At 48.6% G+C, this 23,071-nt stretch overlaps 10 protein-coding genes and 6 non-coding genes across 16 annotated transcripts; 8 read left to right on the top strand and 8 right to left on the bottom strand.

Annotated features, from left to right (window-relative positions):
- Positions 1–110: 110 nt before the first annotated feature.
- On the bottom strand, positions 111–1,106 carry B0J16DRAFT_345955 (allantoin catabolism protein). Its single transcript, XM_046128351.1, has one exon. It carries the CDS (start codon positions 1,042–1,044, stop codon positions 208–210), a length of 837 nt encoding a protein of 278 aa, XP_045981994.1. The 5' UTR covers positions 1,045–1,106; the 3' UTR covers positions 111–207.
- Positions 1,107–1,905: 799 nt separating this feature from the next.
- B0J16DRAFT_t203 lies at positions 1,906–1,977 on the top strand. Its single transcript has one exon. It is a non-coding gene; the product is annotated as a tRNA-Asn (tRNA).
- A 233-nt stretch (positions 1,978–2,210) lies between these two features.
- B0J16DRAFT_t204 lies at positions 2,211–2,282 on the top strand. The gene has a single exon. It is a non-coding gene; the product is annotated as a tRNA-Thr (tRNA).
- Positions 2,283–2,294: 12 nt separating this feature from the next.
- Positions 2,295–4,552, bottom strand: B0J16DRAFT_345954 (uncharacterized protein). Its single transcript, XM_046128350.1, has 2 exons — positions 2,831–4,552; positions 2,295–2,782 (listed from the first exon to the last, which is right to left on the bottom strand). The coding sequence occupies exons 1-2, from the start codon at positions 4,493–4,495 to the stop codon at positions 2,411–2,413; spliced, it is 2,037 nt and encodes a 678-aa protein (XP_045981993.1). The 5' UTR covers positions 4,496–4,552; the 3' UTR covers positions 2,295–2,410.
- Positions 4,553–4,920: 368 nt separating this feature from the next.
- On the bottom strand, positions 4,921–6,303 carry B0J16DRAFT_307880 (uncharacterized protein; the record flags this gene model as incomplete). Its single annotated transcript, XM_046124851.1, has 1 exon — positions 4,921–6,303. One exon carries the CDS (start codon positions 6,301–6,303, stop codon positions 4,933–4,935), a length of 1,371 nt encoding a protein of 456 aa, XP_045981992.1. The 3' UTR covers positions 4,921–4,932.
- A 342-nt stretch (positions 6,304–6,645) lies between these two features.
- Positions 6,646–6,745, top strand: B0J16DRAFT_t205. Its single transcript has one exon. It is a non-coding gene; the product is annotated as a tRNA-Leu (tRNA).
- A 508-nt stretch (positions 6,746–7,253) lies between these two features.
- Positions 7,254–7,325, bottom strand: B0J16DRAFT_t194. Its single transcript has one exon. It is a non-coding gene; the product is annotated as a tRNA-Gly (tRNA).
- A 226-nt stretch (positions 7,326–7,551) lies between these two features.
- B0J16DRAFT_t206 lies at positions 7,552–7,623 on the top strand. The gene has a single exon. It is a non-coding gene; the product is annotated as a tRNA-Arg (tRNA).
- Positions 7,624–7,886: 263 nt separating this feature from the next.
- B0J16DRAFT_290168 (uncharacterized protein) lies at positions 7,887–9,182 on the bottom strand. The gene is made up of 4 exons (XM_046124239.1): positions 9,116–9,182; positions 8,850–9,068; positions 8,402–8,801; positions 7,887–8,355 (listed from the first exon to the last, which is right to left on the bottom strand). The coding sequence occupies exons 1-4, from the start codon at positions 9,137–9,139 to the stop codon at positions 7,937–7,939; spliced, it is 1,062 nt and encodes a 353-aa protein (XP_045981991.1). The 5' UTR covers positions 9,140–9,182; the 3' UTR covers positions 7,887–7,936.
- Positions 9,183–10,459: 1,277 nt separating this feature from the next.
- Positions 10,460–12,538, top strand: B0J16DRAFT_345951 (Alpha/Beta hydrolase protein). The gene is made up of 2 exons (XM_046128349.1): positions 10,460–10,968; positions 11,022–12,538. The coding sequence occupies exons 1-2, from the start codon at positions 10,739–10,741 to the stop codon at positions 12,430–12,432; spliced, it is 1,641 nt and encodes a 546-aa protein (XP_045981990.1). The 5' UTR covers positions 10,460–10,738; the 3' UTR covers positions 12,433–12,538.
- A 37-nt stretch (positions 12,539–12,575) lies between these two features.
- B0J16DRAFT_270986 (uncharacterized protein) lies at positions 12,576–16,213 on the bottom strand (the record flags this gene model as incomplete). The annotated part of the gene is given in 8 exon segments (XM_046123565.1): positions 12,576–12,722; positions 12,772–13,588; positions 13,603–13,832; positions 14,053–14,408; positions 14,460–14,755; positions 14,800–14,897; positions 14,953–15,215; positions 15,262–16,213. 8 exon segments carry the CDS (start codon positions 16,211–16,213, stop codon positions 12,576–12,578), a joined length of 3,159 nt encoding a protein of 1,052 aa, XP_045981989.1.
- Positions 16,214–16,601: 388 nt separating this feature from the next.
- Positions 16,602–18,326, top strand: B0J16DRAFT_322298 (cytochrome P450; the record flags this gene model as incomplete). Its single annotated transcript, XM_046125693.1, has 4 exons — positions 16,602–16,730; positions 16,775–16,990; positions 17,041–17,064; positions 17,115–18,326. The coding sequence occupies 4 exons, from the start codon at positions 16,602–16,604 to the stop codon at positions 18,324–18,326; spliced, it is 1,581 nt and encodes a 526-aa protein (XP_045981988.1).
- A 496-nt stretch (positions 18,327–18,822) lies between these two features.
- B0J16DRAFT_322297 (uncharacterized protein) lies at positions 18,823–19,728 on the top strand (the record flags this gene model as incomplete). The annotated part of the gene is made up of 1 exon (XM_046125692.1): positions 18,823–19,728. One exon carries the CDS (start codon positions 18,823–18,825, stop codon positions 19,726–19,728), a length of 906 nt encoding a protein of 301 aa, XP_045981987.1.
- B0J16DRAFT_345948 (uncharacterized protein) lies at positions 19,716–20,607 on the bottom strand. The gene has a single exon (XM_046128348.1). The coding sequence runs from the start codon at positions 20,509–20,511 to the stop codon at positions 20,002–20,004; it is 510 nt and encodes a 169-aa protein (XP_045981986.1). The 5' UTR covers positions 20,512–20,607; the 3' UTR covers positions 19,716–20,001.
- Positions 20,608–20,958: 351 nt separating this feature from the next.
- Positions 20,959–21,041, bottom strand: B0J16DRAFT_t193. Its single transcript has one exon. It is a non-coding gene; the product is annotated as a tRNA-Lys (tRNA).
- A 680-nt stretch (positions 21,042–21,721) lies between these two features.
- On the top strand, positions 21,722–23,047 carry B0J16DRAFT_416599 (Intradiol ring-cleavage dioxygenase). The gene is made up of 3 exons (XM_046133608.1): positions 21,722–22,113; positions 22,163–22,644; positions 22,692–23,047. Exons 1-3 carry the CDS (start codon positions 21,889–21,891, stop codon positions 22,963–22,965), a joined length of 981 nt encoding a protein of 326 aa, XP_045981985.1. The 5' UTR covers positions 21,722–21,888; the 3' UTR covers positions 22,966–23,047.
- The last annotated feature ends 24 nt before the right edge of the window (positions 23,048–23,071 follow it).

Raw genomic sequence — 23,071 nt, 5'->3', positions numbered from 1 at the left:
TCAAGGCCTATGCTCACGCCGTCTTCAAATGTTGTCGTCATCGAATGGGGCGAATGGCTTGAGATGGATCATGCTTCACAGAGTTGAAGGGGCTACAAAGCTACTATCAACAGCCCTTGAATATAGCACCTGTACGCAAGACTTATCCAAAAGACATCACAAGAATATATACACAATTCACTCAGTCTTTCCAAATATTTTATTCATCTACCTCGTCAACTTGGGGTGACGGTTAACATCCTTGTAAAGCAAATACCTAAACTTTCCAGGTCCACCCGCATAACAAGCCTGAGGACAGAAAGCACGCAACCACATGAAATCTCCCGCTTCAACCTCGACCCAATCCTGATTCAGTCTGTAAACAGCCTTGCCCTCCAAAACATAAAGACCGTGCTCCATAACATGTGTCTCGGCAAAAGGAATGATGCCGCCGGGTTGGAATGTCACGATGTTGACGTGCATGTCGTGTCGTACATCAGTAGGGTCGACGAATCGGGTTGTTGCCCATGCACCGTTTGTGTCGGGCATTTCTCTAGGCTCAATTTCCTTTTCGTTGGCGAAGAATGCCTCTGGTGCATCTAAACCAGGAACGGCCTCGTAGGCTTTGCGCACCCAGTGAAAGCGCGCAGGTTGGACAGAATTGTTGCGCAGCGTCCAGCCACACTTAGGTGGCAAAAAAGCATAGCCACCTTCAGGAAGGGTATGCGCCTCACCAGCAAGCGTAACGGTGATTTCACCCTCAACGACAAACAAGACACCTTCAGCGGTATCATCCATTTCCGCACGGTCACTACCACCACCGGGTGCAACCTCCATAATGTACTGAGAAAAGGTCTCAGCGAAGCCGGATAGGGGACGAGCGATGACCCAAAGACGGGTTTGGTCCCAGAAGGGTAGGAAGCTGGTGACGATATCGCTGAAGCAGCCCTTGGGAATGACGGCGTATGATTCGGTGAACATGGCTCTGTCGGTGAGGATTTGAGTTTGGGGGGGTAGACCGCCCTTGGGGGCGTAGTAGGCCCCGACCTTTTGGTTGTTGCTCATGATGAAGTTGATAGTGATGAAGATACTGTACACTAGAAATGTGAGACATCCAGGGGATATTTATGATAAGTCGTTGAAAACCCCGCAGCCAAACCTCCGAAACGGAGTAGCATTCGGGCGAATTGTCCGAGCATTCTTGATGAGGAACCAATCAGTCTTGGCACATTTGTCCATCGCTTGAATCGGTGCCACTTGTGCTAGTCCGTATATAGCTAGCGTCGGACCCTGACTGTATCATGAAGCCGATGTCGTGTGCTCCAGACTTCCATGATTGTAACGTTGTGGAAAAGTCACAATTGATGGGTGGATGATCTATTCTGGGACTTGGTAGGAAAAATAGAGAAACAGGTGTCTTGTTATGGCTAAAGGGTGCAGTTGGGCCTCAAGTGTGGAATAGTAGACCGCATGCGACAAGTTTCAGTCTTCCAGATATGAGATGAATAAGGATGTTATTGTTGATAATATCTAATAGAGGCAGAGATACCGCGATTTCCTCTAAAAGCTTGTAGAGGGACTGTTCGGACCTTTCAATGACCATAGTATGTGGGGTGTAATTCCTTTTAAGCATCATGGCCACTGGTGTTACATCACCAACAAAGGCGTAACACAGCAGCTTTCTTCCCATTCCACGTTAAAGGTCTTATTCCAGTAATGTTAGTCCAGCAATTCGCAGGTTTCCATTGTACCCACAGTGGATGTCAGAGCCTGTCTGCTGGGCTGATATAGGATTCGGTCAGTATGTTCCCCGCCAATGGAACGGCAGCTCTGAGTAGGTAAACGTCCATGCACAACCTAAACCAGCACACATTACAAGATATACATACTTTATTAAGCAAACCTTCATCTAAGTCAATTAAATAAGCCTCTATAGCTCAGTGGTAGAGCGACTCACTATTAACGAGAAGGTCCATAGTTCAATCCTATGTGGAGGCCATCATTTTTGACGTTCTGCCAGAAAATATCAAAAGCCATGTACGCCCAAATACTTCAACAAAGGGGTATCAACGCTACTCAATCAAGTATCTGCCGAAGATCTCGACTCTGCAGCCTAGCATCGGTGAGGATATTGCCTTGTAGCCCTGAGTATATACACTTTTCATTTGATCAGCACACATTGGAAGATATAGACTTCTTTTAGTAGACCTTCCATTAAATCTTATAAACTCGCCTTTATAGCTCAGAGGCAGAGCGTCTCACTTGTAATGAGAAGGTCCATAGTTCAATCCTGTGTCGAGGCTTTCATTTTTGACCTTTTGTCAGATACACTGAAAACTATGTACGTCCAAGGGGTATTATCGCTGCTGAATATCAACCACACCGAATATCATCGAGAATCTTACATCGGCTTTCCTCATGCTCCCAATAACTAATGCGTCAATACCTCACGTCTTCTCTTGCGTCCCATGCGTCTCGCCTGTTCCGCCAAAGTAACATCAGGATCCGCATTCACCACAGCCGCTCTTTTCGCTTCCTCGAATCCCCTCAAAAATATTCCGTGGAGGAACTGGATGTCTCCCAGCTTCTTCTTTTCATCTTCGTAGTGCTTGCGGCCGTCTTCATCGGGTGGGTGCGTTCTATGCATGTGTTCCAAAAATGCGACGTACTTGGACTGTTCGGACAGAGCCTTTCTATTCTCTTGGATGTTTGTATGGGCGTTGACGACACGGGCTGCCTTCTTATCCCAATCTTCGATCAGGCTGTCGTAATCTGGTAGGTCTTCGGGATTTTCCCCAGTCGGCTGTTGGGTGTTAGAGCCGTGCGATCAGTTTTGGATTGGGCTTCTTACCTGTGTGGCATGAGAGTCATGTTCGACATGGGATAATGTACTTGTTGCTCTCGCACTAGCAATCTTCTGTCGTTTGGCGGGAGGACTCACAGTCGTTGGCGGAGAGTTCGATTGTAGTGGAATAGTTGACTCGCAGTCCCGTCCAACGGTCGCCGGCGACGGGGATTCAGAGCTAGAGCTTTCCATGGGAACTTGGAGTAAGGAAGTGATCGACATACGCGAGGTCGTACTTTTCTCTCTTCGCAAAAACAAATCGGGTGGAGCAACAGTGTTTTGAATAGATACTGCCTGTGTTGAGATAGCAGGGACGGGGCTGTTTCTGGCGAGTGATTCCATGGCAAGGGCTGAGTTTTCGTCAGTATCTGGCGATGACGCAAGCGACATTGGATGCTCCCTCGTTTCGAAAGTAGGCTCCCGAGGTCGCTTGCGTGACAGCTCGACATGAGCCACGGCGCTTTGAGGCTGCGAATGAGCAATCCGGGAAGGCAGCTGAATATTTCGTCGAGGACGACCAGTCGCTGATGCCGGATCGGTGCTTATTTGCGAAGCCTTGTCCTCATGGTGTAGAGTGGGAGCGCGGGTTGTTGCGGGGACAACTGTAGAGGATTTAATTGAAGGCGGCGCTGCAGTGGCAGGAGCTGTCGTGAGTGCATGCTCATGCTCGTCGCAGCTGCTTGACACTGAAGCGGGCGAGGCAGGAGCGGTATCTCGAGAACTTTCATCGGATCCAGCAGCGGAATCGGGTATCGTTGCGGCAGATTCCCGTCGAAGAGGGCTCTCGAGTTGTACATCTTGACCAGGACGATTGGGTAATGAAACGGTCCCAGCGCGTGTACACACTTTCTTTGGACAGGGCGCGTCTGGGTTGGCGGGAAGTTCGGAGAGAGGAGAGCTGCCAGATACCCTATCGCCGCCTTTGTTGTTTGGCGGTACCGAGTCACCCGAGGTAGGCGGCGTAAGCAGTACCTGTGGTTTCGCTTGGAACTGACGCTTCCCCGCCATGGCTGCTCTTCGAACAGCTCTTCGATAATGCTCATCCAATCCGTCAAAAAGTCGTTTGCGAGCAGCTTCGGGGCTCAGTGATGGGGTCGGTAGATGCTGATTGTTTTGCACGCCGATAAGCTGGCGGTTTGCGGGCCTGGTCTTGGTAGCTTGAGGGCTCTGTTCGTCGATATCCGCGTCATCGTCGTCGCTTGAGCTATCGCTTGTGCTGTCCTCACTGTTACAAACGTGGATCTCAGGCAAAGGCTCAGAATCCGAGCCTGATTCCTCAGACTCAGATCCCCACTCAGACTCATCGTCACTGTCCTCCTGTCGAGATATTCTCTTCCTCTTCCCCCTCGTCGCATCGATTCCCTTCTCAACACGCAACCATTCTCGAGCCTCGAGAATAATAGGTCGAGTAAGACGGTTGTGCGGGTCATTACCCTTCGCAACGTTCGTCTTGAGTCTCGCCAATACATCTTTGACCTCAACATTTTCCGCATCGCTAGCAATTCCAATAAGCGTTGCAAATTCTCCGATAAAGGTTTCAGCCCAGGAAGCGGGCGCGAAGCCCTTGACGAGTTCGTGCGGCCATTGGCCTGTGTATTCGTAAACGCGCTGCGCGGAGTGGGCTGACCGGCCTCGACTGTAGATTTTGTGGTCGACGCGAGGAGGGGCCATTTTTGGCAGGCTGCCTGCAGCCTCGGACTGAGAAAAAATGACACAAGATGAGATTGCCGATGGAGAGATGAGTTTGGATGAGTAGTAAGGAAGTGAAAGGGATCAAGCGATGATGAGTGTCACGTGTCGCGTGTGACAAGACTAAACAGAGTGGAGACGAGCCGTTAGCAAAAAGTAAACAAAGGGAAAGGGCGGCTGGTAATTTGCCAAGGAATGTCACTTCCCGTTTGCCAGCAATCTCACGGGTTGTTTGGTTTTTGTTTGTTTGTGAAACAGTGGTTGCTTTGCCCCTTTTCCAAAAGCTATTGGTGGGTGAGAATTCACTCTTGACTGCCGTGCCACAGTAACCATCTCACGTACCCTACCTAGTCATGATGTATGCCAGAGATGCAAAGACAACTTTTCTTTCCCTCAACTAAACATATGGCTTATTCTTTCTATATACTCTGTTCCTTCCGTCTCTCATAAATTGTCTTCTTCAGAGCCTCCAATGCCGCCACATCCATCCCATAAGCAGCATGAGCCACGTCCCAAGGACCATTCTTACAACCCTTCATCCGCTCAAGAGTCTCCACCTGCACAAAAGGAACGGGAAAATCATCCGTTGTAAAGTGTATATAACGTGTAGAAAAGTCTTCTTTGGTACCGCAGAGCTCTGCCCAGCTTGCCCGAAACTCTGTGAGTCTAGGCAGGTCATCCCTGATCTTGTCGAAGATGGTGTTCCACCTTAGGTCAAAGGTATAGTATTCCCTGGCTTCATCACGAAGCCAAGGATCTTCATTGGAGTTTTTCCAGTCATCGGTTGATATGCCCCATTCTTCTTCTTCGCCGTTGAAGTGGAGGTGAGTTACTATCTGGCAATCGTCTAGATGAAGCGTGGTAAGGGACTTTTGATCAAGAACCCAGTCTATTTGATCGTAGTACCCGATAGCATAAAAGTCCAGTTTGAGCTTCTTTAGTTTCGGGAATTTGAGACCTTTACCCTTAAACCGCGCTGGCAAAAGTCCCCATTCGTACTGAGCCCCAAGAGAAAGTTCCACCAGTTGATCCGCGATGGGCGCCAGTATTGTATTGCGTAGAATACCATCGAATTGAAATTTCTCGGGCAATTTAAAGTCTTCATAGTTTAGGAAGCTATTTTTCTCCTGCAAAATGTTCAGATCAAGGCGCTCAATACCTTTGAGCAGACCATTCACAAGTACATCAGGTGGATGAATGTTTTGAAGATGGTTCACCCTCAGCTCCCGAATAGGCGATATCCTCGCACCATTCTCCTGCAGACCACGTGCTTCTCGTTGTTTGACGGCCTTGTATACAGCTTCAAGGGCGGCTTTACGCTCACCGGGCATTTCGCGATCGTCATCGGTACCATCGTACTCATTCCAATGACTTTCCTCCCCGCGACACATAGGAGAGAAATGAATTTCAAGAGCCTGTAAATGGTCAAGCTCAATGATACGGTCAATAGCGGATGTGAATGCAGGCCATTCGCCGTCATGTTCCCATTTGTCCCAGTCATAATAGGAAGGACCTTCGTCCTTGCGTACATCGTCAGGCCATGTATGTATAATAACGCGCTGCGCGGTGTCTCTGACGGACTCTTGTCCTAGGAGTTTGTGCCATGACTGGAAGCCCACTGGTGCTGTGATGCAGTTGTTGTAGAGGATTATGGTACGGAATATGTGCTTTGTTGCGAGTTGGTTCCATCTGCGGGCGACGAGGCGGGCCTGGTAGAGATCGTCGTTTTTTCGGTGGGATGTGAGGTGACTTAATATTAGGTCGAGAACTTCGTTGGGGACTTTCTCCATTTCTGCCCAGTAGACGGATTGTGATTGATTGGTGAGAGTGTTGTTGCTTGATGGCGTTGAGAGAAAAGATAGACAAGGAGGGGAAAAGAGGGTGACCTGTTGGTTGCACAGGGCTGTTGGCTGCGAGGGATTTATTCTAGGCAGCAGGGGTGCCAAGATAGTTGAGCTCGCTTACTGACCGTTAATCAAGACCTTCGAAAATCATACGCTCATCACGAATAGTTTGTTGACTGTTTATGTCGGTTTCGTGACATCTGTCTTTGATGGACTTTCAGTGTAACAATTGCTGTTGCTGACTACTAAGTCCCCAATTCAAGCTCAACCAATAACAGCACTAGCTTGGGTGAGATGGCCGAGTTGGTTATGGCGCCAGGTTAAGGTTAACCTTAACACCAATTTCCTGGTGGAGCAATCCTCCTGGGTTCGAGTCCCAGTCTCATCAGTTTCTTTTTTGTTGACTCTGATAAGTCTTTGTCTTTGAAGCGACGAGAAAGGCGCTCCCTTTTTAGCCGTCGTGGTGGGTAAGCCATAACACGCGACTGAGTGTGCTCTGGATTTCCTGATTTGCTGCATCGTTGCTAGTTAGTTCTGATTGGTTTCAGTCGTTTACTGTCCCCCAGGTCCGCAGTTTCCAATTGAGCGCCTGTGAGGTTGGTAAAGTCATTTTGTGCTGATCGTTTCCAGGAACACGCAGTAAAAAAACGACATTGTTGGCGACGTAGACGAATCAGATACTGTTCTTTGCAGGAAATGAAACAATTCCAGCATTTAAAAATTTTCTTCGGCAACTTGAGGGGAGTCAGGCTCTGGGGGAGTTAGACGAACCGTTCCTGTCTCAACAACGCACAAATGCCTCCCCTACCCTAGGATCAACCCCGCAGCCATCAAAGCACCAAGATATTATAGATTTATGCAAAAAAAGAATTAAAGACTCACGTCTTATCCGTTTGTGCGACCGAGGGGAATCGAACCCCTCTCTAACGCTTGGAAGGCGTTAATGCTAACCACTACACCACGGTCGCTTTTGGATGTTATTCCCACTTTCAAAACGTCACTATACCCTGCACAGCACGGTGTTCAGACCAAGTCTCCTGCACCCCGACCCCCAAACCACTTCGTGAATCTTCCTTGTTTCAGACGTGCTTGACCTCAGTTCAAAACTGGACCTGACTTTCAGACCGAGCGACCCAGTGGAGAGCTCGTCCGGCCGGCGTGATAGAGGCTAGTATCCGACACGAAAATCACCAAGGTCGTGTGGCCCAATGGCAAGGCGTCTGACTACGAATCAGAAGATTCTGGGTTCGATCCCCAGCATGATCATGACATTCAAGGAAGACATAGGAAACTGTGTCTCGCTTCTTTTTGCCCTCTTTTGCTAATGGCTTCCTAAACATGCCATCCGACTGGCGATTCCAGGGTAAGGCTACAGGTGTGGTTAACTTTTAACAATGACATATCCGTGGAGTTCTGAACTTCTTTTGAAGAGCAGGTCCTTCAAAGCGTACGGACCAGAGAACACGTTGACAATCACAGATAGTAGACCTAATGCCAACTAAGGTCCGGGTATCCATGGACTAGGGCGTACTTTGACGAAGGGGTATTACAATTAATATTCTATCTAAACAAAAGAACTCTACGCAAAATGATCAAGCCTATTCTGTGATCTCCTCGCCTCATCCTCAGAACTATGCTGCATCAAAATCGTCGTATTGACAGTAATTCCCGGCGACTTATCCGTGCTCGGCGCAGAAACAGAGCGCGCCGTCGTAGACTCCTTAAACAATTCATCCTGCGAATCATTGTTTTGTGTACCGCCCATAACATTCGTCGTGATGCGGCTCTGGTTTGTTCGGCGTGTTTGGTTGCGACCGGTAGAAGAAAGTTCGTAGCGACCGGCGTAGTTGGAGCCTGTTCGGGCGGAGGACATTTGACCGAGGAAGAGGGTTCGTAGGGGAGGGAGGCAGGTGGCGATAATGGCGACGGCTGTTTCGATCATGGAGACGGTGCATGTCAACATTGTTTCGTTTTTCTTGGAGTAGTAGGCTCGGATAACTAGAAGAGTTAGCAAGGTTCGTATCGGACGGACAGTTGGACGTACTGCTTGCGATGACTACCAAGAAACCGAGAGCAAAGATAGCAGCGACACCGAACTTTTGTTTCGTCTTCATTTGGAGCTGCATAACCATGGAGATGGGTAGACTGATGATAGCGATGTCGGTACCGATATTTAGTAGAACAGTCAACCAGTAATTCCTCTCGGCTTCCTTGGGATCGCATTGGTACGTAGGGTCTTGCGACCATCGCTTATCGTGAGGGAAACACTGGAAGATAATGTCGAAGAAGATAGCCGCCCAAAAACACAACAACAGTCCCAGCGTAACATTGTAAATGGTTTGTAATTTCGTTCCGGGCGCAGCGAGTCGTTTGTAAAAGAGGACGAGAGCGATCTTGATGGACCAAAGCGACGTAACGTAGAGAACCGATCCGGGTATAATCATCTATGCGAGTCAGCAATCATCCCAATTAACCATCCCATCAAAACCTACCTGCATCATTCCCTTGAACTGTTCAGGCGTAGCACCACCAATATTCGCCATACCCAAATTCCACATATGCTGCTGAATAACCAAATCGCCAATCAAACAGCACGCAGAAAGAACAATGAAGGCATCATCAATCTGCAACGATCCAAGCTTTCGCACGCGAATCCATAATCTCAAAATCAGAAAAAGACATGCAACGACAGTACTGATGTACCAAGACACCTGTCGTGTGTTAGATAGAGAACATCATCATCAAGCATTGCACATACCACTTGACCCAGACCCTCAGCCATTGCAACGTCGATCAATCAAAAGTAAAGTTTATTTTTGCCAGGTGAAGGATGGGATGCACGTCAACTTAATATTATTCCCAGTGTTTTGGTAGCGGCCCCTGAAGATGCATGCATTTGGAAAAAGTAACGAGCAATCGGCTCATTGTGTGCCATGTTCACGCTTCTAACAACCAGAAGTCGTTAGACGACCGAGGACACTAGTGAGTTAGGCCAAAGTTAAAATGTATTGCCAAGTGGAACATTCCATGTCGCGCCCTCCAATCGTGTAACTGAACTGCTAGATGAAGACGGGCCTAAGATGGGAACCGAGTGTCAAGCCTCGGGTTGTGGACCACTACGGCCGAAGCCATGCCCGGTAGTAATGACGGACTCGGTGTCATCACACGCTTTGTTAGTCACTAGCATCCATTCTCTCCCAATATTATAAAGAGGACTGTGCTCTCGCATGTCTCGGCAGCATTTTTGAGAGTCTGAGAGTGCGGAATGTGCCGTGGCGAGTCAAAGCCCTCAGCTGAAAAGAATTCCCGAGTCTCCCGTATTTGCCTAGTCTCCCACTAAGCTCGTACCTGTTAAACCCTTTTCCGCGCAAAGTGCCTGACCTTCTTCTTCCAGAAACGCACCATGATGATCGTCGTAAAAGTATCCAATCCTAGCAGCCCGATCGATAAGTCGTTCTAAGCGAAAGCGACAGGGTTACATTCGCCGAATCTTCGGGACAGTCTTCCATGCAGGTGGATGAGTTTGCCGATCGGTACCTCTTTCGGCCAACTACCCCTGCAGATATTCTGTCTGCAGGATTTGCGATCGTGAAACGGAGGAGAATGATGCAACTGATCTGCTACAACAAGGACATGGGAACATGTAGCTAATGTCACTACAATCTCATCATTGTTTGAGATAAATGATGATGATGATGCATTGATCACAGATGATGATGCATTGATCTGGTGGCTTGGAGATCCGTCCCGTAAAGGCTTACAAAATCCCCGACGCCAGGCACAGGGGCAATCTCAACGTTGTAAAATTCTTCAATGTCGGATCTCCGGGCACAATAATAGGTCCCCTTTTTCTCACGTTCGAGAAGCATTTTCCACGCATGACTCGGCATCAAAATCGACGGCTAAACCTTATGGAAGTGTATTTGCCGAATCGCCGTTCCCCATCAAGTTAGACTAAAGGACCTGGCGAGACTAGTGATAGTTTGCCGGCCCGACGGCCTTGAAGAAATCCGGACGACCCGATGTAACTCTCCCTCAAGAAATAGAACGTCTAGATCTACAGATGCTACGATTATTCCCAGTCCATGTTGCATTTGAAAGACAGAGTACTACCTGAAGTGGCACGTGAACTGCGGTTGATCTGACTCTTCAAGGTCATGGTTTCTTAAGATCCCGGATATACAGACTCAATGCTTACCGTCGACTCCACTGCCGTGTTCCCCATCAAGTTAAGAGGCCCGCGACGCCCCCCTTTCTCGGAGATTCCAACTACCTTAGCCTCTTAATGTCACCAACCTTTTAAACCACCTGCAGGACACTTCAATCTTCAATCCACCTGCAAGTTTCAGCCTTCTTCACTTATCCAAAAACATACATCACAATGGTCCTTCATAACAGCCTCTTTACTCTGGCTACGGGTTTAACCCTGGCTGCTGGTTGCGTTGCACTTCCTCCTCCTCCTCCACCACCACCTGGCGCTTCTGGTGCACCATGCCCGCCTTTGCCACCTGCTGCTATCGGACAAGGCAAGATTGAGGGTTTTCGTGATGAGCACTGTAACGGTGTTTACCTGGGTGTGCCTTTTGCTGCATCCACTGGTGGACAGAACCGGTAAGTCCACGAGTTGATATCCCAATTGAGAATTGAATACTGATATCCTGCAGATGGAAGGCTCCTCAGGATCTTCCCAAGTCTGACCGACCTTTCAAGGCCAAGGCTTATGGTCCTACATGCCCTCAGGCTGGTGGCGATGCCTTCACTCGTCAAGATGAGGACTGCTTGAACCTCAATGTCTGGGCCCCCAAGAATGGAAAGGATCTACCCGTCTTCGTGTACATGTACGGCGGTGCCATGGTCACTGGATCCTCCAGCAACCCTCAAATCCAGGGTACTAACTTTGCCAACAACGGCGTTGTCTACGTCAACTTCAACACCCGTGAGAGCATCTATGCTTCTCCTCATTCTTCCGAGCTCAAGGAGTCCAACCCCGAGGACACCCAGAACTTTAGCATCCTGGATGTTGAGAAGGCTCTTGATTGGGTCCACAAGAACATCAAGGCCTTCGGTGGTAACCCCGACCACATCGTCTTCGGCGGTCACTCCTCCGGTGGTGTCCAAGTCGACCACTACCTCTGGAACCACCCCGACACTTTCCTCAAGGGAGCCGTCGAGATGAGCGCCAACGCCGTCTCAGGTCCTGCCTACGCCCCCGTTGACGAAGCTCTCAACGCCGTCGCCGAGGAAGTCGGATGCCCCAAGGCTGGCAGCGCTCAGCTTGAGTGTCTTCGTGACGTCAACATCAATGAGATCGCGACCAAGAACTTCAACTCTACCTTCAACACTTGGTTCACTCCTGTCATTGATGACATTACCCGTTTCTCCGACTACCCCGCCCGTCTTTCCTCCGGCGGTTACGCTTCCCAGGTTCCTCTTCTCACTGGTACTTCCAACGGCGAGGGCACCATCTTCAGCCTTGTCTACGGCGCTGAGAACAGTGACTTTAGCTCTTGGATTAACACTTTCGATGCTGATAGCGCTCATATTCCTGATGCTGATCTCATCTCTGCTTACAACCCTTCTGATTTCGCCAGCGAGTCTCTCCGCAGTGGAGCTCAGTACGGCGATGCCCGCTTCAACTGCCCCGTCGATTACCTTCTCGACCTCCGCAGCGAGTCCCAAAAGACCTGGGTCTACCGCTTCTTCGGCGCTTACGACAACGTCGTCGGACCCCCCAACACCGCTCCCACCCACGGCACCGAAGTCCCCTTCTTCCATGGCGGCAACGAGTGTTTCTCCGCTCTCCAGGGCGTGACCTCCGCCCAGCAGAAGCTCGCCGACTCTATCCACAAGTGGTTCGTCGCCTGGATCAAGAACCCTGCTGCCGGTCCTGGCTGGAACACCGTTGACAACTCTGGCGAACTGGTCAAGCTCGGAGTTCCTGGTGATGAGCTTACTCTTGAGAAGGCTACTCGGGGTGACTTTAACGGTGTTTGCCAGGCTGTTTACAAGCCTAACATGGCCAAGTACCCTGTTGTGCAGTCTGTTTCCGAGATTGCTGCTGAGCTTTTGGGTTAAAAAGGTTGTGATCATGACATGCCTCCGAGATATGAACAAAATATTTATAGAATGATAGATACTGGCGATATACGACCAGATTAGAATAATACTTAATAGCTTTGGCTTCAAGAACAACGTCTCCAGAAGTGATGCATATTTAACTATTTCCATAGCAACACAGGCTTAATTACCTTTCCACTCTCCATATCCTTCATAGCATTCTCATAGTCATGAATATCGTAATACTTGATTAGCTTTTCCAAAGGGAGGGCACCTCGCGAGTGCATCTTTATAAGTTCAGGAATCAACTAATCAGGTCAGCAAGTCAAGTTCTTTATGACACGAAAGAGCACTTACAACTGGCGGATTACTATCGCCCTCGGAACATCCCACATACTCTTTCCCATATGTAAGATGTCCCATAATATCAATCTTGGCCTTCGCCCTACCCCCAGGTGCACCAACAGTCGCAGCTCTCCCTCTCATACCCAACGCTGCAACCATAGTCTCAATGATGGTCGGAACACCAGTACAATCAACCGCGAAGTTGACACCAATGGGAGGACAGATCTCCAAGATTCCCTTGACGATATTCTTTGGGTCAGGTCCCAACACTCCATGCGTCGCGCCCAATTCTTTCGCAAGATCGAGTCGACTCTGTTGAAGGTCGATGGCAATAATGGTCCCAGCCCCTCGAGCTTTCGCAGCCATGACAGCCGCTAATCCAACAGAACCTACTCCATAAACAGCGACAGAACTTCCAGGCTTGACGTCAAGCGTGTTGAAGATCGCTCCCACACCAGTCTGTATGCCGCATCCCAGCGGGGCAAAAAGCTCAAGTGGTGTTTCTTGAGGTACCTTGACGAGACTTGTTCTATGAACAATGGTATACCTCGCGAAGGAGCTTTGGCCGAAGAATGTGCTGTGCACGGGCTGTTTCTGGCCATCTTTCATAGTGAACATAGCTGCTGAGCCATCTGGGCGCTTTCCACCAAAGTTGTAGAGGTTGAATTGGTAGCAGTATGCTGGATGGTCTGATGCGCATCCTGGACATGTTCCGCAGGATGAGAATGATAGTAGGACTTTGTCACCTTTTGTGACATTGGTGACATTGGGTCCTGTCTCGAGAACTACTCCGCCGCCTAGAAATGGAATTAGTGATGTAGGGTTGTTGCTGATGGGGGAGACTTGCCTTCATGGCCGAGCACGGCATTTGGAGCACAAGGCAATTTTCCACTCGCGCAAGCAAGATCTGTATGACAAATCCCCGACGCATGAATCTCAACGAGTGCTTCATCAGGCTGGAGAGGGTTTAGATGGACTTCTTGGAGTTTGAAGTGACCATCAAGGTTTGGTGCGACGAGAGCTGGTGTTGTTCGTACCATGGCGATCGATCTTAAGGTGTCTTGTTCAGTGCACTTTTGAGAGAACAGTATGGAAACTGGTAATAGATCCCAAGAAGGAAATAGTGCGGGGAGATTAGATAGGTTCCTCGGTATCAAGTGCATTTAAACAATTGAGGAGGCTGGCCTGTCTTTATCCGGGGTAAATGCCGGTCGGGGTCGATGTGGGGGTGGAGTCGCCACTGCGCCGCGGAAGAGGATAACCAGAAGCGGCAGGTGATCAGCGGATATGGACGTTCTGAAAGCCTGTGATCAAGTCGTTTACTTGTAGCATACTTGTTTGGTCGTATCTTGTTAGTATAGGCTCATCCGAAGAGCTCGGCAATGTTATCATTGGACTTGAGAGACGATCGACAAGTAACTTGGCAAGTAACCAATATTCAGGTGAATGTCGCATGAATCCAACTCTTCGCCAGAGATCATCTGGTGCGACGTTGTGTTTGTCCACCATGACGTGTGGCGGAGATAAGGAAAATTCGTCTGAGTATGTTTCCCAAACGGACTTCCAGTTACTAAGTGCATTGTAGACAGCTTGGAGTTGATCATTTCCACCGAACGAGTTTTGATGTTGAAATATTAGAGCGTGAAAAGCTGGACCTCAAAATCAGTATCTCAGAGAATTACGAAGCTCTGTACACATACCTGAGACGACAGCAAAGAGATTAAGCGGCCCAAGATCAGCAAAACATTGCTGCGTCGCACCAGTAATCGAACTCCTACAAAAGCTCTCAACAACCTCTCGAAAGGTGATACTACGTATCAGAGCAGACCTCGATTGCCACGTATATAATTCCCGAAAACATTCGTCGCTTGAGCTTGCTTGAAATGCTGCTTCTGGGGATGCTAGGTGCATCGTCATTTCCTTTATGACCATTCTAGGTGGAAGGTTGTTGAAGATTACGAAGGCGTGGTCGAGGAGATAAATCCAAAGGAAGATACTACTGGAGTTAGCAAGTGACGATGGATCTGAGCTTGCACTTACCGAATAAGCTGTTCCCTTGCTGCAAATCCTTTCCAACCGAAGGTCTCATGTAGGCAGTCTGGGTGTCTAGCCGAGATTATACCAAAGTCTCTAGCCATCTAGTCAAGCGTTAGCATTCCTCTCCGCATAGAGGAAAATAGATGGGGCTCGTACAGAAATCAGAGTGCTGAACCGGAATCGACGGATCCTTCTTTTGCTCGTCTCAGTCCCCTCCCATCCTTGGTAGAGACAAACCATATAGGCTGCCTGAAGGGCCTGAATCTTGGACATATTTGCGCTCGGATCCAGTCCCTGAGTACTTTGACCATCTAGTGAGTCATTGCAAAAGTCATCGTCTGTGAATATCATTTCTTCAACGCAGTTGAACCACATTTTTGCTTGTTCATTATCCGCCTCATTTGGCGAAATGCTTGCCCCTGTTTAAATTAGTTTGAGAGATCTCCGTCATCTGGTTTGACACACCTATCAAGGCCATCGCAGCTACCAATATTGACTTGGCCTTGGTTGGCTCGAATGTCGGAGGATGCACAAAGTTGACATTAGGATGCCATATATGCCAGTACAGCGCAAGGAACTTTCGGAGATTCCGCGGAGAGAAGAACTGCATGCATGTTTGCTCCAGAACGGTGGACCATTCTAATTCAACCACACTGTTTCGAGGTTTAACCGTGACTACTTCCTTGATGTTGAGCAGAATCTGATGAGTTTGGATGACAAGCGGATCCGCTAATGAAGCATCGCAAGGAATATCGGTCTCTATAAATCTTGCCACAACTTGAATTCGTTGATCGTATGTTCCGCAGTCGAAAGAATCGACTAGGCCACTTCGTCTCGTGAAGTTGTCGAGGAAGTGGAACTTGTAGTTATCTAGGTTGTTATCTTCGTGTATTTGGAAATTTCCGGCTGCAAGGCTAACAAAGTCCAACCAGTCTTGATTGTTAGTAGAACCCTCGAGCATATCTGATACCGAAGTATAATTCCCGAGATAGTCGAATAAAGTGTTATCCCCAAACACCACCGTCGCAGGTCCATCAGCAATTACCAATGGCTGAGTATCTGAACTCTCCACAGGCTGTATGGCAAGATCAAGAGTTCCAACGCTTGCTGGCCCATCCGATTCGAACGAATAGCAACACTCAACTTCCTTTCCACGACATCGCTCGCATGGCTGTCCAGCACTGCAGGCCTTCTTCTGTCTGACACAAAGATCACATGCCCGACGAGTCGTTTTGGCCTTGGCTTGACAAGTCAACGAGTGTCTCCGAAGGACATCGGCTCTCTGATAGGATTGATTGCACAGCCCACATCGATGCGGTCGGACGGGGCTGTGGGACGCCGTGTGGCGATAAAGATGTTCGCGTCGCTTGTACTTCTTTGGACATTGGGGACATGGGTAAGAAACAGTGTCGGACATTATGTCGGGGTGCTATGTGGGTTGAGGGATTGTGAGAAGGTCAAATCACATTCAGGAATTGAGATTAAGGCAATGCTGGTTACGTTTCCGATCCGAGCTTTCATATCGCGGGGAAGTGGGCCGTCTTGTCGGAGTGGTGGTGGGAGGCGAATCGGGATGGATGAAATCGTCACTGGAGATGGTACGTACTTGACGAGTATTTGGAGAAGAGCTCTCATGAGATCGTCATGTTCCCCAGAGTGTGAGAATGATTTTTAGCTTTACGCTACCATCCCACATCCTTCCGCTTGCCAAAGTATGGAGAGCAATTCTATAAAATGGCTTCAAGATGCTGCACTACTCATGGGCGAAATCAGTCATATTTCATATCCCAATCTCCTCTCCAATCATGCTGACTTTACAACTATTCTGCCTGGCGCTGGTCGCTATCTTTGTTCGTCTACTATTCACCGGCAGAAGGCCTAAAAACTACCCTCCTGGCCCTCCCACATTGCCTATTCTAGGAAACATCCACTTGGTGCGTTTATCAGCCTCCATGTGCTTCTGTATTAACATCAGCAGATGCCCAAGCGCGATGCGCATCTTCAATTCCGTAAATGGGCAGACGAGTATGGACCAGTCTACAGCCTGATCCTCGGCACCAAGCCCTTCATCGTTTTGTCCAGCGCCCAAGCTGTCAAAGACCTTCTCGACAAGAAGAGTGCTTTGTACTCTGATCGACAGGAGATGTATGTTGGACAAATACTTGGAAGCGGTGGACTCCGACTTCTGATGATGGTTTGTATTCTCATCTCATGCATGAGCTGTTGACTGACATACTTGAACAGGGCTATGGACAAACATGGCGATCGGTAAGTCTTGCGAGTCACTCCCTCGAAACTTCACTGACATGCGCCTCTAGTTCCGCAAGCTCGTCCACTCCCTCCTCAACGTAACGGCAGCCAAGAGCTACGTCCCCTACCAAGACCTCGAAAACAAACAAATGCTCTACGAACTAGTCACCCAACCCGACCAATTCCTCCAAAGCATCCGCCGCTACTCCAATGCACTTACAACAACCATGGTATTCGGTTGGCGATCACCAATTTATCACGACCCCAAACTAGAGCAACTCTTCAACGGTTTTGCCGACTTCGCAGAGATCAACCAAACCGGCATCGCCGCGCTCCTCGATTCTTTCCCTGTGCTTCGAAAGCTACCGGATTTTCTACTGCCAGTGCAAAGAAAGGCTAAGGAGCTTCATAAGAAGGAGAAGGATTTGTATCTGAGTCATTGGCTTAAGGCGAAGAAGGACATTGCTGCTGGGACTATTAAGCCGTGCTTTTGTGTTGGGTTAGCTGAGGCGCAGGAGAAGGGTGGCTTCGATGATGATCAGGCTGCTTATATCTCTGGGACGCTACTTGAGGCTGGCTCGGATACGACGTCCAGTACTCTCTACGCTTTTGTGCAGGCTATGCTTCTGTACCCTGACGTGCAGCGCAAGGCTCAAGAGGAGATTGACAAGGTCGTTGGTAGGGACCGGATGCCTACCATGGACGACGAGATGAATCTGCAGTACATTCGCGCTTGCATGAAGGAAACACTACGATGGATGCCAACCACTATCCTCGGCGCCGTTCCTCACGCTGTCACACAAGATGACATCTACAACGGCCATCTTATCCCCAAAGGAGCAGGAGTTCTCAACAACGTATGGGGAATCCACATGGATCCCGAACGTCATCCCAACCCTCGACAATTCAATCCAGAAAGATACATCGACGATTTGCAAAGTCTAGCAGATGCCGCAGCGAACCCTGACGCCACGAAGCGTGATCAATTCACTTTCGGTGCAGGTCGTCGTATTTGTCCTGGGATTCATGTCGCGGAACGAAGTTTGTTCTTGGGTATGTCGCGCATACTGTGGGCGTTTAATATTGAGCCCACGCTTGATGAGCAGGGTAGGCCTGTGCTGCCTGATCCTGATAGGCTGACACAGGGCTTTGTGTGTATGCCGGAGGAGTTCCAGGCGAAGATTGTGCCAAGATCGATGGAGAAGAGGGATTTGGTTGTTGAGAGTTGGAAGAAGGCTGAGAAGGATGTGCTTGATCCTGAGACGAAGCAGTGGTTATGAGGGGAGAGCTGATGTGGCTACGGCGTTTATGTAAAACCAGTCAATTACAAGTTATTTTCTTTGATATCGTCAAGTCACAATGTGTCTTGGTCATCACTTGGTATTACAAGCTGACCAGGCTGTACCCCTTTGCGTGCTATGATCTATAGCGATAGATTGACTGTTAAGCTGAGTCTTAAAGAATTATGTTCTGTCCGCGTGTTATAAATGGTGGCTTCGTAAAAATTAACAATAACGACCTTTTCTCTATGTGCACGCTCTGCATTATTAACCAGGGTTCTTTTGCCAGAAGGCTGGTCACGATATCTGTATTCAAGTATCCTTGCACGGGGCTGATCTCCTTTCTTGTGTCAATTAAGGGGTGACTCCAAGTGCATAGATATACTCTCTGGACAAGGTTAGCTGGCACTGGCAATGCACTGGCAGGTTCACTAGATCGTTTGCTGCTAAAGTACCTGCACCCAAAGTGACTTTGCATACCACATGTTCAGAAAAAATGGTGGGATCCAAGCCTTTCATGTTTCATGACATCTCATGTTCTATTGTTCTGTTTGCGGCAACGGAAGTGCGCACTTTACATCTTCAACCTGAGAATACCAGTATCCAAAACCACCCTGCAGCATTTCTCACCGAAACACCCCAATTCTATGGTACAGGCGCCGTGTACAGTGTATCTCTAGGTATGAATTCTCCATCAGTTTCCATCTCTTCCGAGTCTCATCTCTTTCGACAGAGCACACGAATCGCAGTCAGCACAATGAACACGATCATCGACAAGTTCTGGGACTGGGCGCTCGGAGACGCCGCTCGAAACCCCGAACCCTTCTACGAAGATGCCGACCTAGAATGGGTGACAGCCGTTTTGCCTCTTCTCGTAACACTGTCCGCTATCCATGACGCAGGCCCAGCCGCTATTGAGCACTTTGGGCCCAAACTAGGACCGGACTGGGCGACATTCAAGACGACCGATATGAAGCAAGTCTTCACTCTCGTACAAATCCTCCCCCGGCACATGGACACCCTCGACCCCGAAGGCACGAGCGGCGCTTACAGGATGCTCCAGAATTGGGACCCCGAATTTCGAAAAATCACTATTATTGGCGAACTCTATACCAACAAGACTGTGGAATTGCCAAAGGAGCTCTACGATCTGGAGTATCTCGCGAGCTGGCTCTTTGTCAATGTCATGGCGCGGTTCAGTCAGATGAACATGGAGCTGGCGGAGGAGTCTGTGCATATTCTTGTGGAGACAAGTTATTTCAGGCACTACATAATGGTCATCGAGGAGGGGAAGACTCTGGGCGATGTGAGAGCTGATCGGCTCAGGTTCAAGGAGTGGGAAAATGCGAGAAATGTGCGGGACCCGATGCTGCGCTTGGAATTTCAAATCCCTTTGGTGTGAGACGCAATTCATATATGGTGGGTTCATATTTGATCAAAGCAGGCGCGCTATCTCCCTCCTTCTGAATTTTGATGTTTATGTCTTTCCTGAAATTCTAAAGCTTGGTCTTTATGGTGGTATGGAGCCGCTCAAGTGAACACGATGGGTCAGATAGGAAGAGACAAAGTGGATTTCCTAAATAAAGGACCCAAATGACTGTGTTGAAGATCGAATTAAAGTGCTGTATCGTTTCCTTTCTCCCCAACACTATTGTTCCCATCTTCAAACACCTCCCTAACGTTGCGGACTGATAACACGTCTCGCCGTGATAACACCTTTGCTCTCGCCAGAGCTTCCACCTGATCTCCAAATGGTGCAGTAAGGGAGAGGAGCAGTGACATAGTTGACTCCTTGACAATCTGATGTCGCGTCGCAGTGGTCGAGACACTCTGAAAACGGGATGTTTAAGACAAAGGTGCCGATGGGAGAAGTATTAAAGGTGACGGTATCACAGACAACTTCAAATTCACCCCCGGCTGATCCGTACTGGGGACTTTCAACGGTGCAGGTTTCGGGGGCCGCACTGGTCGCTGCTGCTGCAGTGGATGCTTCGGTGGTTGATGGGGAGGCTGAGGTGACGACCGTTGTCACTGATGGATGGCACGGGCCAGCGTTGACACCAATGGCGAAGAGGGCGAGAGAGCCCGCGAGGATGTTGAGTTGGACCATCGTAACGAGTGACTTGGGTAGGGCAATCAAAAGAGCGACAGGAACAACGATGAACGTGTTTAATTTCGGGGACATTTGTCTGATATATACTCATGTTGACCCCTAATCTCCAGCTCGGATGTGTCCTGCCAAGACTTTGAAAGGAACAAACTATTGACGAACTATTGACTGTCGCGCCGCGCTAGAGCACCTCCGATCAGGCCATTGACCTCCGGGCTATACCCGCCAAGGCTTCATGTCCGATTTCATCTAAAAGCAGTGATTTCAGTATCTTTTCCCCGAGACGAGTTTAAGAAGAAGATTACTCTGTTCAGATAAAGATAGTGCATGTTCCAATGTGATTCCATGTGTCCCTCACAACGAACATGGGTGAAGAACAAGCGACTTCCTTCCTCTGTCCAGCTCAACCAACGCCCGCCTGACTGCAGAAAAAGAAAAATGGCAGGATAAAGGGCTCTGGGAATTAAGATGCAGAAAAGCAAAAAAGAATCGCCACGATGTTAGAAATCGTTTTATAGGAACAGCCCGATGCGGGGGTCGAACCCGCAACCTTGAGATCGCGTACTCGTAAGAGTCTCACGCTCTACCGATTGAGCTAACCGGGCGTGGCTCTTATTGTTGACGAGCGACCTGGTATTTTTACCTAACAACGTCGTGAGTACCTGGCGGCCTTGGATATCATGAGTATTTTAGTCAAGAGTTGACTTTTCCACTCATGCCAGTAATTGCTATGTCAATGCGAAGTGTCATGATTGTTTTTGCCATTACATTTGACCATCTCGAGATTTCATGTGGCATTCACATTGGCTTGATAATCTTTCATTTTCCATTGTCACATAGAAAAGGTTCTACGTAACTTCAGTCACAACCTTCTTCACTGATTCCGGATCAACCCAGTCTACTTTTGGTCTCTTTCGCTAGTTGATCATTTGATTTTTAACGATGGCATACGCATCCACAGAGGATACTCGCAAAGTTCTTTTCCGCAGAACCCTGTAACCACTCTGCTCCTCCTATGCTATGGCGATATTACCCTATAGCTAGATTCGAATCAATGACGTCACGTCATTACTCAAGAGCATCGAATAAACTGAATATACTCGAATGGAAGCCAGAGTAAATGCTCTGTGTTCGAGCATGGGGTGCTTTCTCATTTCCCTTTTGCCCGAGTCATTCATCATGCACCATGGAATTGGCGATGAGGCACTCTCCGCTTGTAGTGGACCCAACGAATCACAGTTCGCTTACAAGTTGCTTATTCAATCTGTATAATCAACTGACGTAGCGCAGTCGGAAGACGAGAACCCCAAAACAGACCTCCATCCGAAATCCCCTCCATCCGACTCAATTTCCCCACGACTCTTCATAAAACGCGGGGTGATTATCTTATTCCTGCGGGGGTCACTATTCTACATTTTTTACGACAATTGATTCACAAAGGCGTACTCAATTATGGCCGCTCCTGTCAGCTTGAAAGATCTCACGATCGACAACATCACCGAAAATGTCCACGCTATCAACTCTCAATGTGTCAACCCGCGCTTGAAGTATATCTTGGAAAGAGTCGTTACTCATCTCCATGACTTGGCCAGAGAAACTAGACTTACCACTGATGAGTGGATGACTGCTATTCAATTCTTGACTCAAGTTGGTCAAATCTCCTCGGATGTGAGACAGGTACGTAACTCGCTCGACGAATGCCTGTACCTTAAGCTAATTCTATAAGGAATTCATCTTGTTATCTGATATTCTTGGCCTTTCTCTGCTGGTCGACTCAATTGATCATCCGAAGCCCAAGGGTAGCACTGAAGGCACTGTCCTAGGACCATTCCATACCCACGAGGCGGAGCATGTTGGGGAGGGCAGTCTTATATCTCAAGATCCAGACGGCGAACCTCTTCTCGTTCTATGCACCTTGAAAGACATCGATGGGAAACCAATTGATGGAGCTAGTATTGATGTCTGGGAGACTGATTCAAAAGGATTCTACGACGTGCAGCACGCAGACAGGAACGGTCCTGATGGTAGGGCAGTATTGAAGAGCGATAGCGAAGGAAACTTTTGGTTCAAGGCTATCGTTCCTGTCCCGTATCCTATCCCGCATGATGGACCGGTAGGAAAGTTACTCAAAGTCCTGGGCCGTCATCCGTACAGACCGAGTCACATGCACTTTATGTTCAAGAAAGACGGCTATGATCCTCTCATCACGTAAGATCCCACCCTCACACATCAGGAATACCGCTAACATGCTACAGCGCACTTTACCTCAAGGACGACCCTTACGAATCCACCGATGCAGTCTTTGGCGTGAAGGATTCTCTGGTTGTTTCTATTCAGAAAGTCACAGATGAGGAAATGGCGAAGAAATATGATGTAAAAGTTGGTTCTGCGTTGATGACTTATGATTTTGTCTTGGTCTCGGATACGGCTGCTGCTAAGCTGCGAAGACAGAAGGCTGAGGAAGTGATGGCTGGTTTGGGTCGTAACTTTAAGTTCATTGATGACTTGCCTGTTCCTGATGTAGATTAGAATAAGGCAAGCTTGTATGGTACACATCTAGTTTCATAAGTTTCTTGACATCAGAATTAAAATCAAACCAATTGTGTATGGCATAATTCTGTTCACTTCGTGCCAT

This window comes from Fusarium flagelliforme (genome assembly GCF_020744385.1).
Source record: "Fusarium flagelliforme strain FIESC 12 MPI-CAGE-AA-0113 chromosome Unknown B0J16scaffold_5, whole genome shotgun sequence".
Classification (NCBI taxonomy): Eukaryota; Fungi; Ascomycota; class Sordariomycetes; order Hypocreales; family Nectriaceae; genus Fusarium; species Fusarium flagelliforme.
This window is presented reverse-complemented; position numbering and strand designations above follow the sequence as displayed.